Source organism: Anoplopoma fimbria, chromosome 6 (assembly GCF_027596085.1).
Source record: "Anoplopoma fimbria isolate UVic2021 breed Golden Eagle Sablefish chromosome 6, Afim_UVic_2022, whole genome shotgun sequence".
Taxonomy (NCBI): domain Eukaryota; kingdom Metazoa; phylum Chordata; class Actinopteri; order Perciformes; family Anoplopomatidae; genus Anoplopoma; species Anoplopoma fimbria.
In genome coordinates this window covers 19,240,656-19,258,011 of record NC_072454.1, presented here as the reverse complement: position 1 = coordinate 19,258,011, position 17,356 = coordinate 19,240,656, and the positions used below count along the sequence as shown (strand labels likewise).

Sequence of the window (17,356 nt, the reverse complement as noted above, 5' to 3'; positions counted from 1 at the left end):
ACAAGGGATGTGATTTCTAAACTGCTATCGATCTGGTTCAGAGCACTAAAATACACACTTGTCATCAGGTATTGTCTGAGATGAGATTTTGTGCCAGCTAGAGGACTCTTAATGCATTATTGTTCCCAAAATCCCACTGCTGGTGGATTCAGGGTTGTGTTGAATAATTAGCACGCAAAGGAAAGCCACAAAATCCAATCAAGGAATATACAACCCATTTATTTGATTTAAGCAAAAATAACAGTCAACATTCAAAGAAAATCAAATAACGCCATAATTTATTACAGACAAAAACATTAAAAACAGTGAGTTTGTTGCATTAAATAAACCCAGTGATAAAAAAAAAAAGTGTAGTGAAGTTTAGCGATTTAATGGAAGAAACTGACAACCAAAATCACCGAACATTCAAAGGACAACATGCTTACATCTAAACCTGTGTCAGTTCAGAGGAGAGCTGTCACCTGTGTGCAGCATCATCACCAGGAACATCACTACTTAAGAATTGAGGTTGAAAAAAGAAAAAATCAAAGTGATGAATTAAGGACATCAAAATAAAATTGCAAGGGCTGCAAAAGGATGCAGACGCACTAAACTTAGAATGGATGCTGCAGGATTAACTGATGAATAAAATGTACATAAATGTGAACGATTACATAACTGATGAATGAGGCCAACGGGTGAATGGATTACATACATAGATAGTGAGTGGCTACTGCATTGTTTCAGCTTTTGTAGAGCTAAGAGCGTAGAGACTACTGGGAGCGGCAGCAGAAAGCACTTTCACAGACAGTGAGGAGACACACAGACACACAGAAACAGAAACAGACAGACGTTGCTGGCGGCTGTGTATTCATGATCATATTAAAAAGGTGCAGTGGTGTGACGCTGTGTGTTTAGGAGCGGTACAGCAAGATCCTCTCGGCACAGTCCTGGCCAACCAAGTCGGCGTACTGCTGCACCTCCGTCTCGTCGCTGGTGCCTTTGCGTTTGCGGGTGTAGGCTGCGTAGGGCATCACGGCCCGTCTGTATAGCACCAGAGCTCTGCCCACGTCCTTCAGCACACGAGCATCTCCTGGACACAAACACGAGAACATAATGAGGAGCAGTGTAGACACATCAAGCACAGCATTTTTTTTATTTTTTTTACCCTCATTCTTATGAGTTAACCTCTGAGTGACTTGGCAAGGATAAACCATTGTTCCGAGAAGCTTTTGGTGGAGCAGAGAGCATTTTTTTCACCCCCCCACAGCTCTAATTCCCCTTTGCCCTAAACCTGGAGTCACGGTGGTGCGTGAGCAGGGTAGTTAGTTGGTCTTGTTTACGGGGCCTTGCTCCCTGCTGGCTTGACAAACCTCGGCATTTCATTAGGTCCTGTGTCATACACTGCCAGCTCCCATCACACCAGTGAAAACACCGCTAATCTCTACAGTGTGCGTGTTCAGCAGCTACAAATGGTCCTCTGGAGAGTCGGATGGAAAAAAGGGGTAAAAACTAGATGACCCTCTCTCTGACACTAAAACAGCTGCCTCCAGGAGTGCGAGGTTGAGCCAGGCTGCCCACAGCTGGCGCCAAGAGGACATGCAAGGGGGTAGTAGCACGGCAGGGAGTATCAACTGAGCCAGTACAACCCATTATAAGTGAATGCAAGTGGGTCTCAAGATCCATCGTGAGCTCTAATCATCTTCCACTCCGGTCAGAATTGAGGAGTCCTTCATTTGCATTCACTGGAAGCTCATAAGTATCTCATTCCAGTCTGACATCCCTGCTCTAGTCCCACTAATTGCCCTCTTTGGATGCTTTTATCTATCCCCTTGTCTCTTTGCTAAGCCCCTCAGCTCGTCGTCTCCAAGCATTCTGCCGTTTATACCAGTTTGAAATTCATATCGTGCCTTCTGAAATGTACGCCGCCCCGCTTACAAACTCTACAGTACTTCATTCAATCAGTCTGTCCTGTCTGGAGCAATCCTGGTCTGGCCTAGCTAAGAGGAAGCAGATGAAAATAAACTTCAGCCCAGGCTATGGAATGGAATGGAGTGGACTAGCTTGCCAGGTCCATGGCGACACATCAGTCAAACAGGAGCGAGTTAGATTTGGTATTATTAGAGCTCAGGGCCGCCCACGCACCACTACTACCGCTCCCCATGACAACACCCATGTGGCTCACAGCTGAGCGCCCAGGTGGTACGAGCGAGCAGAGTGCACATATTTCTGCCTAATTCCTAAAATGATTGGCCGCAGGTCTGCTTAATCCGACCTGATCACCTAATAAACTGGGCAAACAAGACAACAGAGAGAAAAGATCCTAACCTGTGATGTAATGCCACAAACAAGAGGCACTCGGACTGAACCTTGACTATTCGTGGGCTGGGTGGGATCAGAAACTTGTTAAAAGCAATACGAGTCAACCATCATTGCTGCAGATAAAATGCACTTTGAGAAAATGTTTAGATATCACAAATGATGGAATTAAAATGGTAATGTGTGTAGGTAGATAGACAGTAAGTGAAGATCCCAACTGTTAAACTAAGCAAAGCAGCTACCTGAAAAGCAGGCCAGAGGAAAGAAGAGAACTTGTTATGAACACAAAGCCCCGCAGCTCCTTAGCTACCACACACTCCCAATCTCCATAAAAGACATTTTCATATTTAAATTTTCTTTTTTTTTTTAAACTTTCAAACTACCCTGTGGATTCATATTTTATTTATTAGCCTCATTTCCCTGCTCAGTTATGCCCTAACCACTATGTCTTCCCCCTTCTCTTAAAACTGCTGAGTCACATAATTGAGGAATGTTTGATATAAACTTTTAAACTAAGAAAATCAGCAGTATGTTAAGTCTCACCATGAGGGGGGGGGGAATAGATTTTAAGAGACGTAAACATGTTATGTAACTTCCACATGACCGTCATTTTGGTCCATGAAGAATTAATGAGTTCCTGATGGGATAAAAGTCAAAGTAGCTTAATAACTTAAGCTGCCCTCAGCATTGTGTCTCTAAGCGCTATGTGCCTCCTCATGTTCTTCATCAGTGTGACAGCCCACTTGCACAACAGTTACACAGAGGTCCATTTGTTTTCTCCAATGTGACACTGCTCTAAAGCCCCACTGTTCCCTTGTGAAGATATTAAGTAGTGAACATATTACAGATCAAAACAGAGAGCAGCACGCAGCTAAGATGGTCTATTAACCTCAACAGTACCACAGAGCAGAGGCCCCCATCTCTCTTTCTCTCTCCTACTCAAGGCAATCCAAACATCCGCTCCTCACATAAACATCTTTCATTGCTTCTTCACTCACTCCATCCTCCACCAGTCCCCCCCGTCCCCGTCAGGCCCACCGGACGTCCAGTGACACGCCGCTCTGAGGTCACGGCTCCTCGGGGTCGGGGGTTCAAGGGTCGGGGGGAAAGAGGAGTGGTGAGGGTCGGTGAGGGAGTGAGAGGGTCAGATTCGGGGCTAGGGGGCTTGACACCTCGCCACGCTCCTCTCTCTCTTCCCATCCATCTCCAACTATTAGAGCACTTGCTTAGAACCGGACGCCGGTCAAAGGTAGGCCATCGGGTTATGACCACTTCCTATGACCCAATGTTGCAAATCTGAAACAGAGCTTACATTTGAAAAGAAAGAGGCAAAAATGGTGGTGTAGTAGAGTGAGTAAAAAGACTGCACTTTGACCATAAGACCCAGGTTCAAGCCCCCGTGTAGGCACACACCGTCCAGCTGACCCTGAATCTCTGTGGCTGACCATGAATTTTGACCTCCAGCGTAAAGAAAGCAAAAAGACAATTCCCCTGGATTATAAAGGATATTATCATCATTATTGTTATTAAAATGAGGGATAGGTTCTTCCGCAGCAGTAAAAGTGCAGCAAATCCAGAGGAAGTAAAAAAAAACAAAAAACTACCTCTTGCATTATAACAAGAAACTGAGAGAGGAGTGATATCCATCTCCCCTCTACTCTGAATGGGAACATTAGCACAAGTCAGGCTAAGTAGCAGAAAGCCTTCTGAAGAGCAGAGAAAAGTGGCTCTGACAGTGAGACAAGATATGAAAGTGTAAACTGTGAAAGCTAGAAATATAGCGAAGTAGGCAGAAGGGGTAATGGGTGGTGGGTGCTGTCAGGTTAGCTCCGTCTCCCCAACCTAATGCTTTGGCTTCACTTTGCATGGCTGAAAGCGCAGATACTGTTGATCTCAAATGCAGTTAGTTTGATGAGAAGTACATTTGTGTGTTCGTATGAGACCAATATTCCATTTTAACAGTTCAGATATTATTCTAAATGCATAGTGTAGTGTGTTTATTGCCGTACGTAATTGGGTGCGTCTGGTTCGGCGCCTGCTGGACGCACTCAAGGTCCAGGGGGTGACTACTTGTGTCACACATTTTTCCAAGTGTTTATCTTGCTGAGGGGGCAATGCCCCTACTTCTTTCTCCCTCAAGCAAACACTAGATTATGAGTGTGTGAGAGATAACACATATGTGCTGTGTAGAATGTGTGTGTGTGTGTGTGTGTGTGTGTGTGTGTGTGTGTGTGTGTGTGTGTGTGTGTGTGTGTGTGTGTGTGTGTGTGTGTGTGTGTGTGTGTGTGTGTGTGTGTACATACTGTATGTACATTTACTAGAGCTCTAGGGTCCTCGATGTGTCAGCAACAAGCATGTAATCAATGTGAGCCTGCTTTGGACAGACTAGTGTAAACTTTGGATTAGCTGTCTTTACACACCTCATTAAGACTTTGGTCACCCGGGTTCACAATCTGAACGCACACCCAGCACCCCCGATCCTCTTTCACCCCTGGGTGAGGTTTGCAGTTCGAGGCAAGGGCCTTACGACAAGCCTGATTTGGATATATTTGAGGTCTTTGCTGGCTGTTTGAAAAGTGAATTTTCTTAAAGAAAATTTAATTTTAGATGAATAACTTTTGTTCTGAGGTTCTCACTTTCATGTTTTTCAAGTTGTATTATCAGTCTGTGTATGGACATGACTGGAGGTTGTACTGTAAGTGTAATTGTTATTTTGGGCTCGACAGAAAAACAAGTAACATGCCTTCAACCATCTACTAGTAAACTTCAAGGAGTTGGAGATACTTCAGAGCATCTTAAAAAATGTCTTTTGATCAGCTACCAACATGCTCTGACTTGTAGTATGAATTGTTTGAAACTATGTATATTTCTCCAATCCTGAAATCCTAACCCTGATCTCTACCAAGCTTTGTAAAATATCTCACAGTAGCTATCGTATGTGGTATTTTATGCTCTGTTGATAGGGTTAAGGATATAAATTTCAGGAACTGAATTTGACAGCCAGCCTAAATGTGGTTCAGATGAATGACACATTCTGTTGAACGTTTTGTGTAAGCCAACAGAACAAAACAAAGACAAGTGTGACACTCTTATTCCATGAAAGCAGAGTGATGAAAAAAGGCCAGAGTGCAAAATATCACTATCACAACATATTAAAACAGCTAAGGGAAGGCACTGCCATTTGATCAATAGATATTTATTCAGACACAAGGCAATTCAAAGTGCTTTAAACCAGCTTAGAAATATATTAAATATATTAATCATGAGATGTGAAGAAAACAACAAGCAAAGTGAGAACGTACAAATAAATAGCTACAGATTAGAGAGAAATTGGATTTTAAAAGCAATAAAAACAAAAAGCAAAAGCAAGCAAATGAATAAGATTATAAATAAGTTATATATCAAATTTATTGGAAACAATTTTTTTATGCCCTGATTTAAAAGAAGCTGGCAGTTTTAGCAGACTAAATGTACTCGGGAGGCTTGTGACAAAGATGGGGAGCATAAAAACTAGAAGCTGCTTCACCTCCCTTAGTTTTGACTGCATCTTGATTAGACAGAAATCTTTTAATTTAAAGCTAAATAAAAGTTAATGCCTTAAAGATACATAGGATTCTTACACCATTACATGAAGTCAGGACTTCCCCAGGACTTAAAAACACATTGCAACATGTCTTTATTAAGGCCACAAAGTAGCCACACATTGATAAACTACCAATTAGGACTGGGCCACAAGCTTCAACAGGGTGCCATGCTGCTAACCTGACAGTGACACTGCAGACTGACCACTGGGTGTATTTCTGGAGACGACAGATCCCTTAACACAACCACTACAGTCTGGCACCACGCAGCTTGGCAACAGACCTGAGAGCTAACCATCAAGACAGCTAGCACTGAAATTTAATGACACTGGTTTCGGACAGTGTTAAATAACGTCCAGACTCGTCCAAGATCAACAGTCCACGCAGAAATGGAGGCACCGCAAGAGCCACAGACACACAAACACTCAGGCCACAGTGCAAATGGCTAACTCTAAAACCGCCACCTGGTCATTTGTGCCCACTCTGGGATTATGGGTATGATTGACAAAGAAATATCAGACCTACCAATGGCTAAGCTGTTTATGGCAACGTGGTAAATGGCCATCCTACTAATGGTCTTTTAAATGCCCTCTTATTCCTGGGTGTGGCGCTTTCACCACCACTTGAGCCAACAACAAGAGCTAGCCATGAAATCAAAAATGTAGAATCATTATTTCCATGAGACAAGTGTTAACATTTTATTTCTGAAAGTGGCATCAGTGCCACAGACTTTATATAAGTAGTGGACGTAGTCCCCTTAACATCACCCATTGTTTTGTCGACTGCCATTTTGCCTGAGTTCTTCATTTGGGGTGTGCCAAATTGTTTTTTTGCAACCAGAAGTGACACGAGAGGGCTGAATTATTTTTTTCTTACTGAATGAACATCGTGCTGTTTTGAAGAAGACTTAAAACTAGCGATTGAGAACAAAAACGCATGCTTACAGTGTTTATAAATCAAGTGAGAAGTAGGTTCAATTTCTCATAGACTTCTATGCAACCAGACTATTTTTTAGCAACTTTAAGGAGTCGCTTCCTGATGGCCAATAAAGAGAATGCAAGTTTGAGGCAGTTGAGCATTGGCTTCACTTTTCAGAACAGGAGGTTGCCTCTTTATCAGTGCCAGAGAGCCCTTTTTTTTGAAGTTTTTCATTTGTATTGTTTTTTACATCTCTGCTTGACTTGAGTCCAGGTATGACCTCACTATAACAAACTCTTAAGCCGCCTTTCTCCAGAATCACATATCCTTCTTTCCTCCTCCATCTCCCTGTCAATCTGTCTCTCATTTTATTGTACTTCTCTCTCTTCTAGTGCCAGCACACAACCACCAGCCTCCCTCCCTTTCACTTCAAATCTCCATAAAATAATTTTATCACGTCTCCCCACTCTCTCTCTCCATCTATTCTTCTATTTATCCATCTCTTACCCTTCATCTATCAATCCTAGTCTACTTGAGAACTCCTATTACTGTCCATCAGTGGCTCCTTTCCTGTTCGGCGCCTGTTTGATGATGCAGATTAATGGGGAAGAGTTAACAGGAGACGGCTGACCCCATGCACAATGTGCACTCATACGAACAACCTCCAATCATCTCCTATCATACAGTATATGTACAGTAAACCTTATTTGACTTGTTCATTCCGTTGCTGAGCAATGGCCCATTGGACCATGGTCCTTCTGCTCCGCATGCAGAGCCACAAGATGCAAACAATTTCAGATCGTTTTTTGTGGGAGCTGCAAGGAATTTCACTGCATATTCACTAATAACCACTAAGAGAACCAAAATGCAGAATCAATACAGCAGAGTGAGCAGAGACCGAGAAATAAGGAGATAGGGAATCATTCTCTCTAGCTATGCATCTATGCAAAAAGTCATTCAAAACTCTCCTCTCAAACTCACACTATTAAACACTCTCCCTGGCCCCAATCTCACAGCTCGCCACTCCAGGCGATGGGCGTCTGCCAGTCTACCTTCTGCATGCGGTTTATTATTGCAAATATCCCTATTCATCTAATGGCAGCGTGGTCCGTCCATATTGACCACGCTGGCTCTGCTCTGACCATGATTAAGGATCATGGGGAGGGAGGACTGTGTGATCAGATCTGCAGGCCCTCTGTTTACCCCTGTTCAGTGACTGCACGCTGCCTCCGAGCAAGCCCACAGATTTCAATACAGCATCACAGTGAAACAGGATCAGATTTCAATCCAAGATTCATGGGTTCATTCAGAACAGCTTGCAGGAAGAACTGGAGGATTCTAAGACCAAGCTCACAGTGGCAGGTCAGTAAGTTAAAAAAACTAAATGAATCATGGTTACGGTAGAGTGTTATGTAGGTGTACCTGCATCGGGATCCTGGTTGAATCGAGCGTAGCGGGAGTTCTCCAACTGGGGTACGCACTGCTCTATCGATACCCAGGCATAGGTTTCTGGGCACAGGAGGTCTGAAGGCCGGTACTGCCCCTACGGATACAAAAGGGACAGAGAGAGGGAGAAACAGGGTTAGACCTTTTGCTAAAAGGATTTAGAATTGTTAAGTCAATCAACAGAAAATATGTACAATCTTAGGAAAATGAATTCGTTGGTAACCGTTTTGTCCGGGAAAAACGACAAACTTTTTACAATTTTCTCAGGTCATGTCAGGCCATAAATTTATTCATACTGTTTGTTGGACACATCAAGCAATTTATATACATCATTTTCAGTTTTGAGCATTGTTAACAATTCTTCTGAAAACCATAATTTGTCTTGGTAACACTTTTTTGACTCTAAAAAGGCAGTTCCTTCTTAGTCCATTTATTGGCCTTTTTGCTCCTACAGTGGACTAAGATTAATTTTGTTGATTAATCTTTTTTTTATGCTTTATTTATGCTGATTGACTTATTTCAAAGAATCTAATGAGCTTATCTCTGGAAAACACAATGTTTAAAGTGGTGCTTTTGTGTGGAAAAAATATATAATAGATTTAATCAACTAGTCGATTAGCAATAAAATCATATGAGTGCACGTCGACCAAGAATTTCTTTGGTCGAAGTCAGCCCTACACACCACGCTTGTAACCTTTTAGGGTTAAAGGTTTGACAAGATGTAAACTGACCTCAGGGTCAGGATCCGGGGTGAGACCCGGATCAAGCTCCGCTCTGTTTAAGTTCTTTGTTTGAGTGTCTGTGTCAGGACTGTTATGTTGTCTGCGAGGCTGAGCAGGAAATGTAAACACACCAGCATATTGTAATGTGTGCTTGTGAAATGGGTACAAGTCTGTATTTGACCTAACATTTTGGATGGAAAGTAAACCAAGCTGAACAAAAACAGCTGCAGGGTACGGAGAAAGAAAAAAAAGCACGGAGTGGTTGAATGAACAAAAAAAAAAGAGGAGACTCCATTATCAGAGACCTGTGTTCTATCACACGCCACCAAACAAACACAAACGGCTGAGATAGCTCTGTAAACATGCAGGCGCCTGGAACAAACCCCTCTGCACCATCTCAACACTCACAACAATATTTATTATTTTAGAGACATTAAACTGGAGGGCAAAGACTCCAAAATTTCATGTACACACTTTTTTAAAACATAACTGAGGTCAAAAAGTGATGTCACAGCAGATGTCATTACGAACTGTAAATAAGCAAGACAAAGGAAATACCATCCATGGCGCTCTGACCACGACCCATCTGTCAGTGGGCCTTTATGTAAAATATGCTGCCTGTTTTTACATGCAGGATAGGATGCCATGAGGATGAACTACGCTGCTTTACATCACTGAGAAATGGAAAACACTGCAGTTTGAAGGATTCACTCAGTCAGGCTTTTCCCTCCTCATCTTCAGCCAACTTTTTGCTAAGCGCCATAATAAAGTTAAGGAGGGCGGGATGAACGCAAAAATGTTTTACTAAATTCCTACAATCATACAGGCCTAAACGGAGGTACAGGCTGTGCGGGAGAAAAAGTCATTTCAGGCGGAAGGAAAAGACACTCATAAGCTTTAAGTGCGTCTGCTAACAGATGGATGGCGGTGGAATGCTATGCATTTGTAGCAGCGATGGACACACACATTGATCGGATGCTCTCCGTGTCCCAACAACCAACAGCTTTCTACAACTGTCAGCGTAGTCAGCTTGACACTTGCACACTCTGCCACTCCTCTATAGACTCCTTCAACGCCGCAGTGGGACACACCTCTCTATGCAAAAAACACACACACCTGCTCAGCAGTAGAGGCACAGTGAGACACACATACTTCCTGCTATAGGACTCTGCAAACCAAAGTGACACTAGAAGATGGATCTCAGTACAAATGAACCCTGAAAAATACATTTTTAAATGACCAAAATGGTTACAATTAACTTTAATCAACTGAAAACACACCGTGAAAGGGTTAAAGTTGTGAGACGACAACACGGACAACTCCAAGACCGGAGGCTAGGGTAGCCCACCCTAAAGCGTAGTCTGCTTTATCATCTATTTTACTATAAATTGGAATACAATTGAACTGAACGGTGGAAGGGAGAAACAGCAGAAACAGGGGTGTGAACGGAGTAGCTATCCTACTTACCGTAGAAAGAGTGAGAGAGATAGGAGAAGAATGAAAACAAACAAAGAAAGACCTTTTTGAACGCCATTATTCCATGAAGAAAAGCAGTTGTGTTTTTGTGTTGCACTTTATCTCTTTTACAAATGCACACTAATACAAATTAAATTCCTGATTTCTGAAGGCCTTTGTTTTGTGTTTGCGGTCCAAAATGATATTTGGAGTCCTTTGCTGTAAGTCTTCAACAGAAAGAGAGGTCTATCTGACCAAAAAAAGAGAGAGAGAAACAGTAGAAGCGTATTTCCTCAATTATCCCCCTGAAAAGTAGAAAGGCTGAAGAGAAGGACAGAGGAGTGTGAGAGGACACAGCTATTAGTGGTCTGGACAGAGGAGAGAGAAAATAAGAAAGACGGGAGGAATAAAAAAGGCTCGGTTTGCCACAACCCATCTGTCAGCATCTTCTCTTTATTGGACTGAAAGTGAAGACTGAGCTCACCACCAACTTTCTTTATCTTCCCTCGTATTTTCTGCCTTCCCCAGGTTGGCTTGAAGGCCCTGTAATTCACAGCTTCCCCCGCAGCTTCCCCTGGCTCTTCTTCAGCCCAGTGTTTTCTGCTTTTTGCGTCAGCTTGCTCACAACATCCATCACTTTATCTAACAGTAACTTACAACAGAGAACAGAGGATGCAGTAAAGTTTCCCTGAAACTTAGATCCTTGAAAAAGAAGACTGATGTGGAGAGTCTAGGAGCCAATCTAATAACTGGGAGTGAAATGGCCTTTTCCTACAAAAAAGCTATGTTCCTGAGTGGCCACAGGGAGTGATGCTGGCTACATGTGAATGGCCAGAAAGAATTGTGAAGAAGTTTATGTGTGTGTATAAATGTGTGTTAGCTACATGGCCGATCAACAGGTTGAGGGTGTCCAGCCGAGGAATATATTTTTGGTTTGGTGCTCCTCTCTTCAGTGGCTCTGTTCCTCTCTTTCCAAATGCTCAAACCCTCCCTCCTTAACCAATCCGTCACCATCCCTCCATCCTTTCCGTGCTCGCATGTTCAGACGGATATGGAGGTGATGCCGATGACTGACAACCACTGAAAGGCTCGTTTAGAGAGACGGAAAAGGAGATGGGGGATGAAAAAAAAAACAAAGTGGAGAAAGAAGGAAACATGTACAAACTGCAGCGGGATAGACTTGGCTGCCGCCATAGGTGTGAGAAATGAGAGGGAGATTGGACAGAGACGGGGAGGGACGAGAGAAAATTAGGTGCAGATGGGTAACGGGCTGGTATTTAACGTCACTGAGACAAGGACTGAGGCGAACTGATGAAAGTGATAGGAGCAGTCTGAGTGCCAGGACGAAAGGGGCCCAGGACTGAGAGAGGATGTTGGAAGACTGGGATGAAGAGGGAGGGCTTGGAAAGACACAGACGTGGGGGAAGAGCTAAGTAGACAGAGGGTGAGATGGAGACAAGAGAGAAAAACAGACGGATTAGAAAAATAAAGAGCTGCATTCTATCGCCGCCACATAAAACAAAATGGAGACTGTTCACTTACAAGTCAGAGAACGCCATCAGTCGTTCAGATCTATTGTTTTAAAGTGTGTTTGTTAATGAATGAGCAGAGGTTACCGTTTATAGGGAGGCAATCTCCTACAGTGCAGGTCTCCCAATGAACTGAACTTTAACAAGACAGAGGGGGAAATTACTCAACCTCATTTGAATAACAAGCTGCCCCAGAGTAAACAGTTGCACAACCTCAATCATCAAAAGTAAACAAACACACATCTCCACCAGGGCTTGACATGCAGTTGCACAATACTTTGCAGACCTATTATCACTCGGAGCTCCCTCGGTGACACAGCATCACTCATTCTTTTCAGCCCACACAGACTTTACACACATGCGTACAGATAGCAGAGGCCCTGCTGTCAGAGAGAACTTTATAACCAACTCTACGACTCAAACGCATAACTGTCACCTTGTTCCTTTTCTTTCATTGTGCACCCTTTCCCCCTCATTCTGTCTTGTTTTTCTCACACACCTCAAGATAGAGAGCGACGCCCCAGGCCCGTACCTATGATTTATATGAAAAGCAATTAATCAGGCACATAAATGGAGTGCATCGCCGCAGCCGAGGAATCCTTGTGAAAACCAACACCGCTTTTGCCTTCTGCTTCTTTTCTTCCTCCTTGGCTGACTTTGAGTTTGGTATGTGTTGAGTTGAGACAGCTTTAATCAAGTGAGAGACCACAAGTCTCTTTCACATCTCCAGGTTGTCAAAAATGGTTGACAGGTGAAAAACACAAATTCCTATCAAATTAGAATTTTTACTCAGCACATCACCAGTAAAATAGTATAATAGTTCATTCAAACTTTTTATTATTGTTTTATTTGAAGTTCGTCAGGTCGTTCTTAAGACAGCACAGTAAGTGATATGTTTAATGCTTCTGGCAATCACAAAATGGGTTTGCGAGGAGCAAACAGAGGAAGAAGTCTGACGTTAGCTTGAGTTTTATTGGCTATTAAAGCGAAATGAACAGATTCATCGATTAATGCAGCGAAATTTTGACTTTGGCAGTACATATAGAGCTGACAAAACGTTAAATCACTTTATCTAAAATAATTATTTTGATGATCCATGAATCATTTAATGACAAATATTTCTCTGGATTCAGCTTTTTAAATGTGAGGATTTGATGCTTTTCTGTTTTAGATCATTGCAAATGGAATATCTTTGGGTTGTGGACTATCAGTCAGACTATAAAAAAGCGATTTCAAAACATCTACTTAAGCTTTGGGAAAAATCATGACATTACATGGACCAACAATTAATCATTAAATTGAGAAAATAGAAAATCAATAAGGAGCTTAGACCAGCAGTATTAATATCACCATAAAGCAAAATATGGATGTCTAATCAGTGCTGATGGTAAATGTAGTCCACAATTTTTTTTTATTTCCCAGCATTTGCTGTACTGACCGAGAAAATTGATTTCTCCTGATCGCGGAGCAGTGCTGGCTGTGCCTACATGTACCAAGATGCATTACACAAGCTCTCTTGGTTTTTGTGTCTTGAAAATAAACAAAATAAACACCTTGCGAATGCAAGTTTGTCCCTACACCTAATTAAGTCAATCACGATTGCCCTGGTAACTCATTGTAAAACACTTCATTTAAACTGGACAGAAACAAAATAAAACTCACCAAACCTGTCTTGGTTAGTCTTTTCACTGTTCCAACAATCAGCAACTCTTGTATGGTCGGAATAAATCCTTAATTCACAGAGTAAGCTTCCAAAGATGCAGACTATACACGCGGTTTTAGCCCCACTGTTTCTCTCTGTCCTGCTGATGCCTAGCAGGTGGGCCATTAAGTTTGCAAATTTGATTGACAAAAATTGCCCCAAAATCGCCCTGCTGGAAAACTTTCATGCGTAGTAAAGCACACACACAACTCTTCCTCTCTTGTTGACATCGGTGACAGCGTCTAACCGGAGGAATACAGCTCAATATGCGAGTCAGCCAAAACACTGTATAATGTGCACTGTAAATATTCCTTGTCCATACCATCCTGTTCTCATATTTTGGGATGCCATTTTTTGATGTTAGAAATGTAACTAGTTTGCAGTACAAGCTGAGAAAACAAGAACATTTTTGACAGCATCCAAAGCTGAAGTGGCACTCTGTACTTTTTTCCCCCCTTATGGCTAGGCACGCATGTGAACCGCGGATTAATGACACAGTTTAACGTTAACCATTACAGTGTGAAATAAAGTTTTACTGGAGATTGTTATAATAATAATAATAATAATAATAATAATAATAATAATAATAATAATAATAATAATTTAGCCTTTATTAGTCCCACAATGGGGAAATTACAATTCTCTGCATTTTACTGAGCTAGGTGTCTCGCTCAAGGACACCTCAGCATGTTGACTGTAGAGGGGTTCGAACCACCAACCTTGTGGTTACGGGACGAGCGCTCTACCTGGTGTGCCACAGCCGTTATCCTCCAATATTAAGTAAAGAATGGAATCAGGGCATTTCTAGTCGTCTTTTAATGGTTTACCATGATACAGAGTGGTTGAATATTGTATTTTTGGGACGGTGGCAAAAAAAACCAATAGTCTGGAGCCTTGTAGACCAGCTGCTATAATCCAACAACAAAGGGATCTGTATCTGCCAATATGGATCATCAATGATCAGCAATTACTACTGGAGGCAAAAAAAAACGTGATCAGGGATCTCTGAAAGTTTTATTTGTTCCCTTTTTTGCTGATCCGATCTGTGACTCTGATCCGATCCAAAACGTGACTTTTATGATCCGTTGCACCACTAACTACTTTTATGACAATGTCTCTTATTATTAGTTTCAATATCATAAAATGCACCAATGTGTTGATACTAATAAGATCTCAGACACTATCACATCTTGCATTAGAGGGAGACCTTTTTAAGGAGTGAGATCATTCATTGCTTTGCAGTTGCACAGCAGTGTCATGGTTCAAAGTGATCCTCTTTCAGGCTTAGTGGAAGAAAGACCAGAAGACGGGAGGTGGACTTGGTGTCCTAGTCAGAGGGTTTCCCTGCCTCCATCCGCGTTACTTTACACCCACATCTGCTGCTGATTTCCTGCTCATATCTCCAGTTGGGTTTCCACCCACCCTACCCCTAGCTGAGGTGTCCCTTTATGTGTGTGCGCACAAGTCAGGCACTGTGCAGAATGTCTGAATGCAGTCTCAATGAGCCTACTCTTGTTAACATTATCAGAACAGCATTAAGTTATACAGTAATCTGCTGGTACAGTGAACACCTACTTCAGCATGAGACAGAGCGGCTCCAAGAGTGTGATGTCAGGCTGGTCACAAAACAGATGAGGTCACTAATGTTAGACCTTGCTCTGTTAGCTTCAGGCAAAAGATATCCAAAAATAACATGCATTACAAAAAGCAGCCTGATTTATAATATAGGAGGTTTAACACAATAGTGAATGGGCTATTAGGTCAGGATTACGCATTTGTCAAGCAGTAGAACAGGGACATTTGACCCAAACAGACGAATACGGTCACCAAGTCACATTTGTGGTCTCCTTGCAGTAGGTTATTCAGCTGGATGTCAATCAGGGCAAGCCTGTACTCGGAGGGTTAACAAAGGGGGCTAGTGTGACCCAGAGCCAAGAGGACCTAACCTAGGTTGGCCCGGGCCAGCACTCTGACCCAGGGTCAAATTCACCCAATCTTAGTCAAAAAAACAATAAACAGAGGCCTTGATACCTACATCCGTACTCTCTCTCAAACATACAGCTCTCACAATACGACCCCCCTCTATCGCATTAAGGTCGTTGAAACGCATACGTTCTGCCCAGACAAGGGGGGAATGACACGGGGGGCCTCTTGCCGCTGATGGACACACGTAAACAACGCCGCTCACACAAACACACAAGCAGCTAGACAAATAGCACCGAAGACGAAGCAGGCTGGACAGAGGGACAGCACCAATGAAAGACATGTCCAAACAAGCCGTGTATAGACCCACTTTCACCACAGTCTGAGACTAAATGTACACATACATCTGTGTGTGTGTGTGTGTGTGTGTGTGTGTGTGTGTTTGTGTTTGGGGAGATTTACGCTAACTGCTGCAGTTTAAACACTCCGGGCCCACCAAGGCCTTTTCACCCTGCTCAACACATTACCACAGGACGACCTTCAAATAAAGCATCTAGGCTGGTAAGTCTCCCCCTTGGGGCCCTAGACAACCCACACAATCCCCTCCACCCACCCCGCTCCGTCCTAGCACTCCCTGGCCTGGCTATGCGTCATGGCTCCACGGATGACAGGTTAATGAGGAGAAAATATTTTTACAGGATCACATTTCTACGGAGCCCTGAGAACCAATGGCAGCGCTTTTATGGGCATCAGCTCACAGACGGGGCACTTTTATCTCTTTATCTCCTCAGGTCTTTATGGGCAGGCGAGCTGTTACGCCTGTCTGACACAGACCACAGCTTACTGACTTGCAGTCGGAGCCGCAGCCCCTAATCTCGGTCTTAGAAACCCCACCTCGAACTTCTAACTGCGAGGCCCTCCACCCACAGTCGGAATACGTGTCTGACTGCATTTATGAGACCGGCTCATTTTGTCCAGTAGTGCTTATCAAAGATCTGCCTGCATTCCCTTGCCAAAAAGAAACGAGGCGTTTCAGGCAAAGCGGCGCAGCTGCAGCAGGTTTGAAAATAAATAGTGGTGAAGTTAATGGCAAGGCAAACACCTCAGACTGGCAGCTAGTGGGCTCTGGATCTGCTCAGCATGACACCATCTCCAAACCCTAATTTTTCGCCCCTTGTGACCTTCACACCTTCCCTCCTGCCACCCGTACCCCCCACCCTCCACCCAACTTCATCCTTCCACACACAGTAAGACTGAATGGTCTGCCCTGACCTCTTGAGCTCTGCCCCCTAGGACCATCACCCTGTCAGCACTCCTCCTAGGGGGTGCCAGGCAGCGGCTGCCCCTAGACTCTGCTCTAGCCTGTTAATGATTTGTTAAAAACACAACCGTTTTACACATGGTAAAAAAAAAAAAAGGGAAAAAAAAGAGATGATGAGGCATAAAAGAGAAGAGAAATTATCAAAAACTTAAACAAATGTTTTTCTGCTGAGAGGTGCACTGTTGGTGGTCTCCCGTCGAGCTAAGTCAAAGAGAACCGTTTCTGTCAGAAAGGCTCCAATTTAAGACAGGGGGAGGGGAGCTGGACGGCAGCAAAAGAGGCATGCTTTAGCTTATAAATTTCACAGAGAGGGTGCAAATGGGCCTGGCTGGGTTTGATCTTATTTTGACGGGCAGAGGTTTCTAACTCAAGGGTTGTTGGAAGGTATTGCTTCTGCCAAAAAGAAATCATTTAAAACCCAACTGAATATCATTTCATCTGAGGAAAGAAAGCAGAGCATA

At 43.1% G+C, this 17,356-nt stretch overlaps 1 protein-coding gene across 3 annotated transcripts in view; it reads right to left on the bottom strand.

Moving 5' to 3' along the window:
• Positions 1 to 200: 200 nt before the first annotated feature.
• Positions 201 to 17,356, bottom strand: part of LOC129092201 (arginyl-tRNA--protein transferase 1) — a 55,970-nt gene continuing 38,814 nt past the window's right edge. For all 3 annotated transcript variants that reach the window (XM_054600044.1, XM_054600042.1, XM_054600043.1), the window contains 2 exons: positions 8,220 to 8,340; positions 201 to 1,072 (listed from right to left, as the gene is read on the bottom strand). In XM_054600044.1, coding sequence (XP_054456019.1) covers positions 894 to 1,072; positions 8,220 to 8,340 — 300 coding nt within the window. In that variant the 3' untranslated portion in view covers positions 201 to 893. The remainder of the gene's footprint in view (positions 1,073 to 8,219; positions 8,341 to 17,356) is intronic.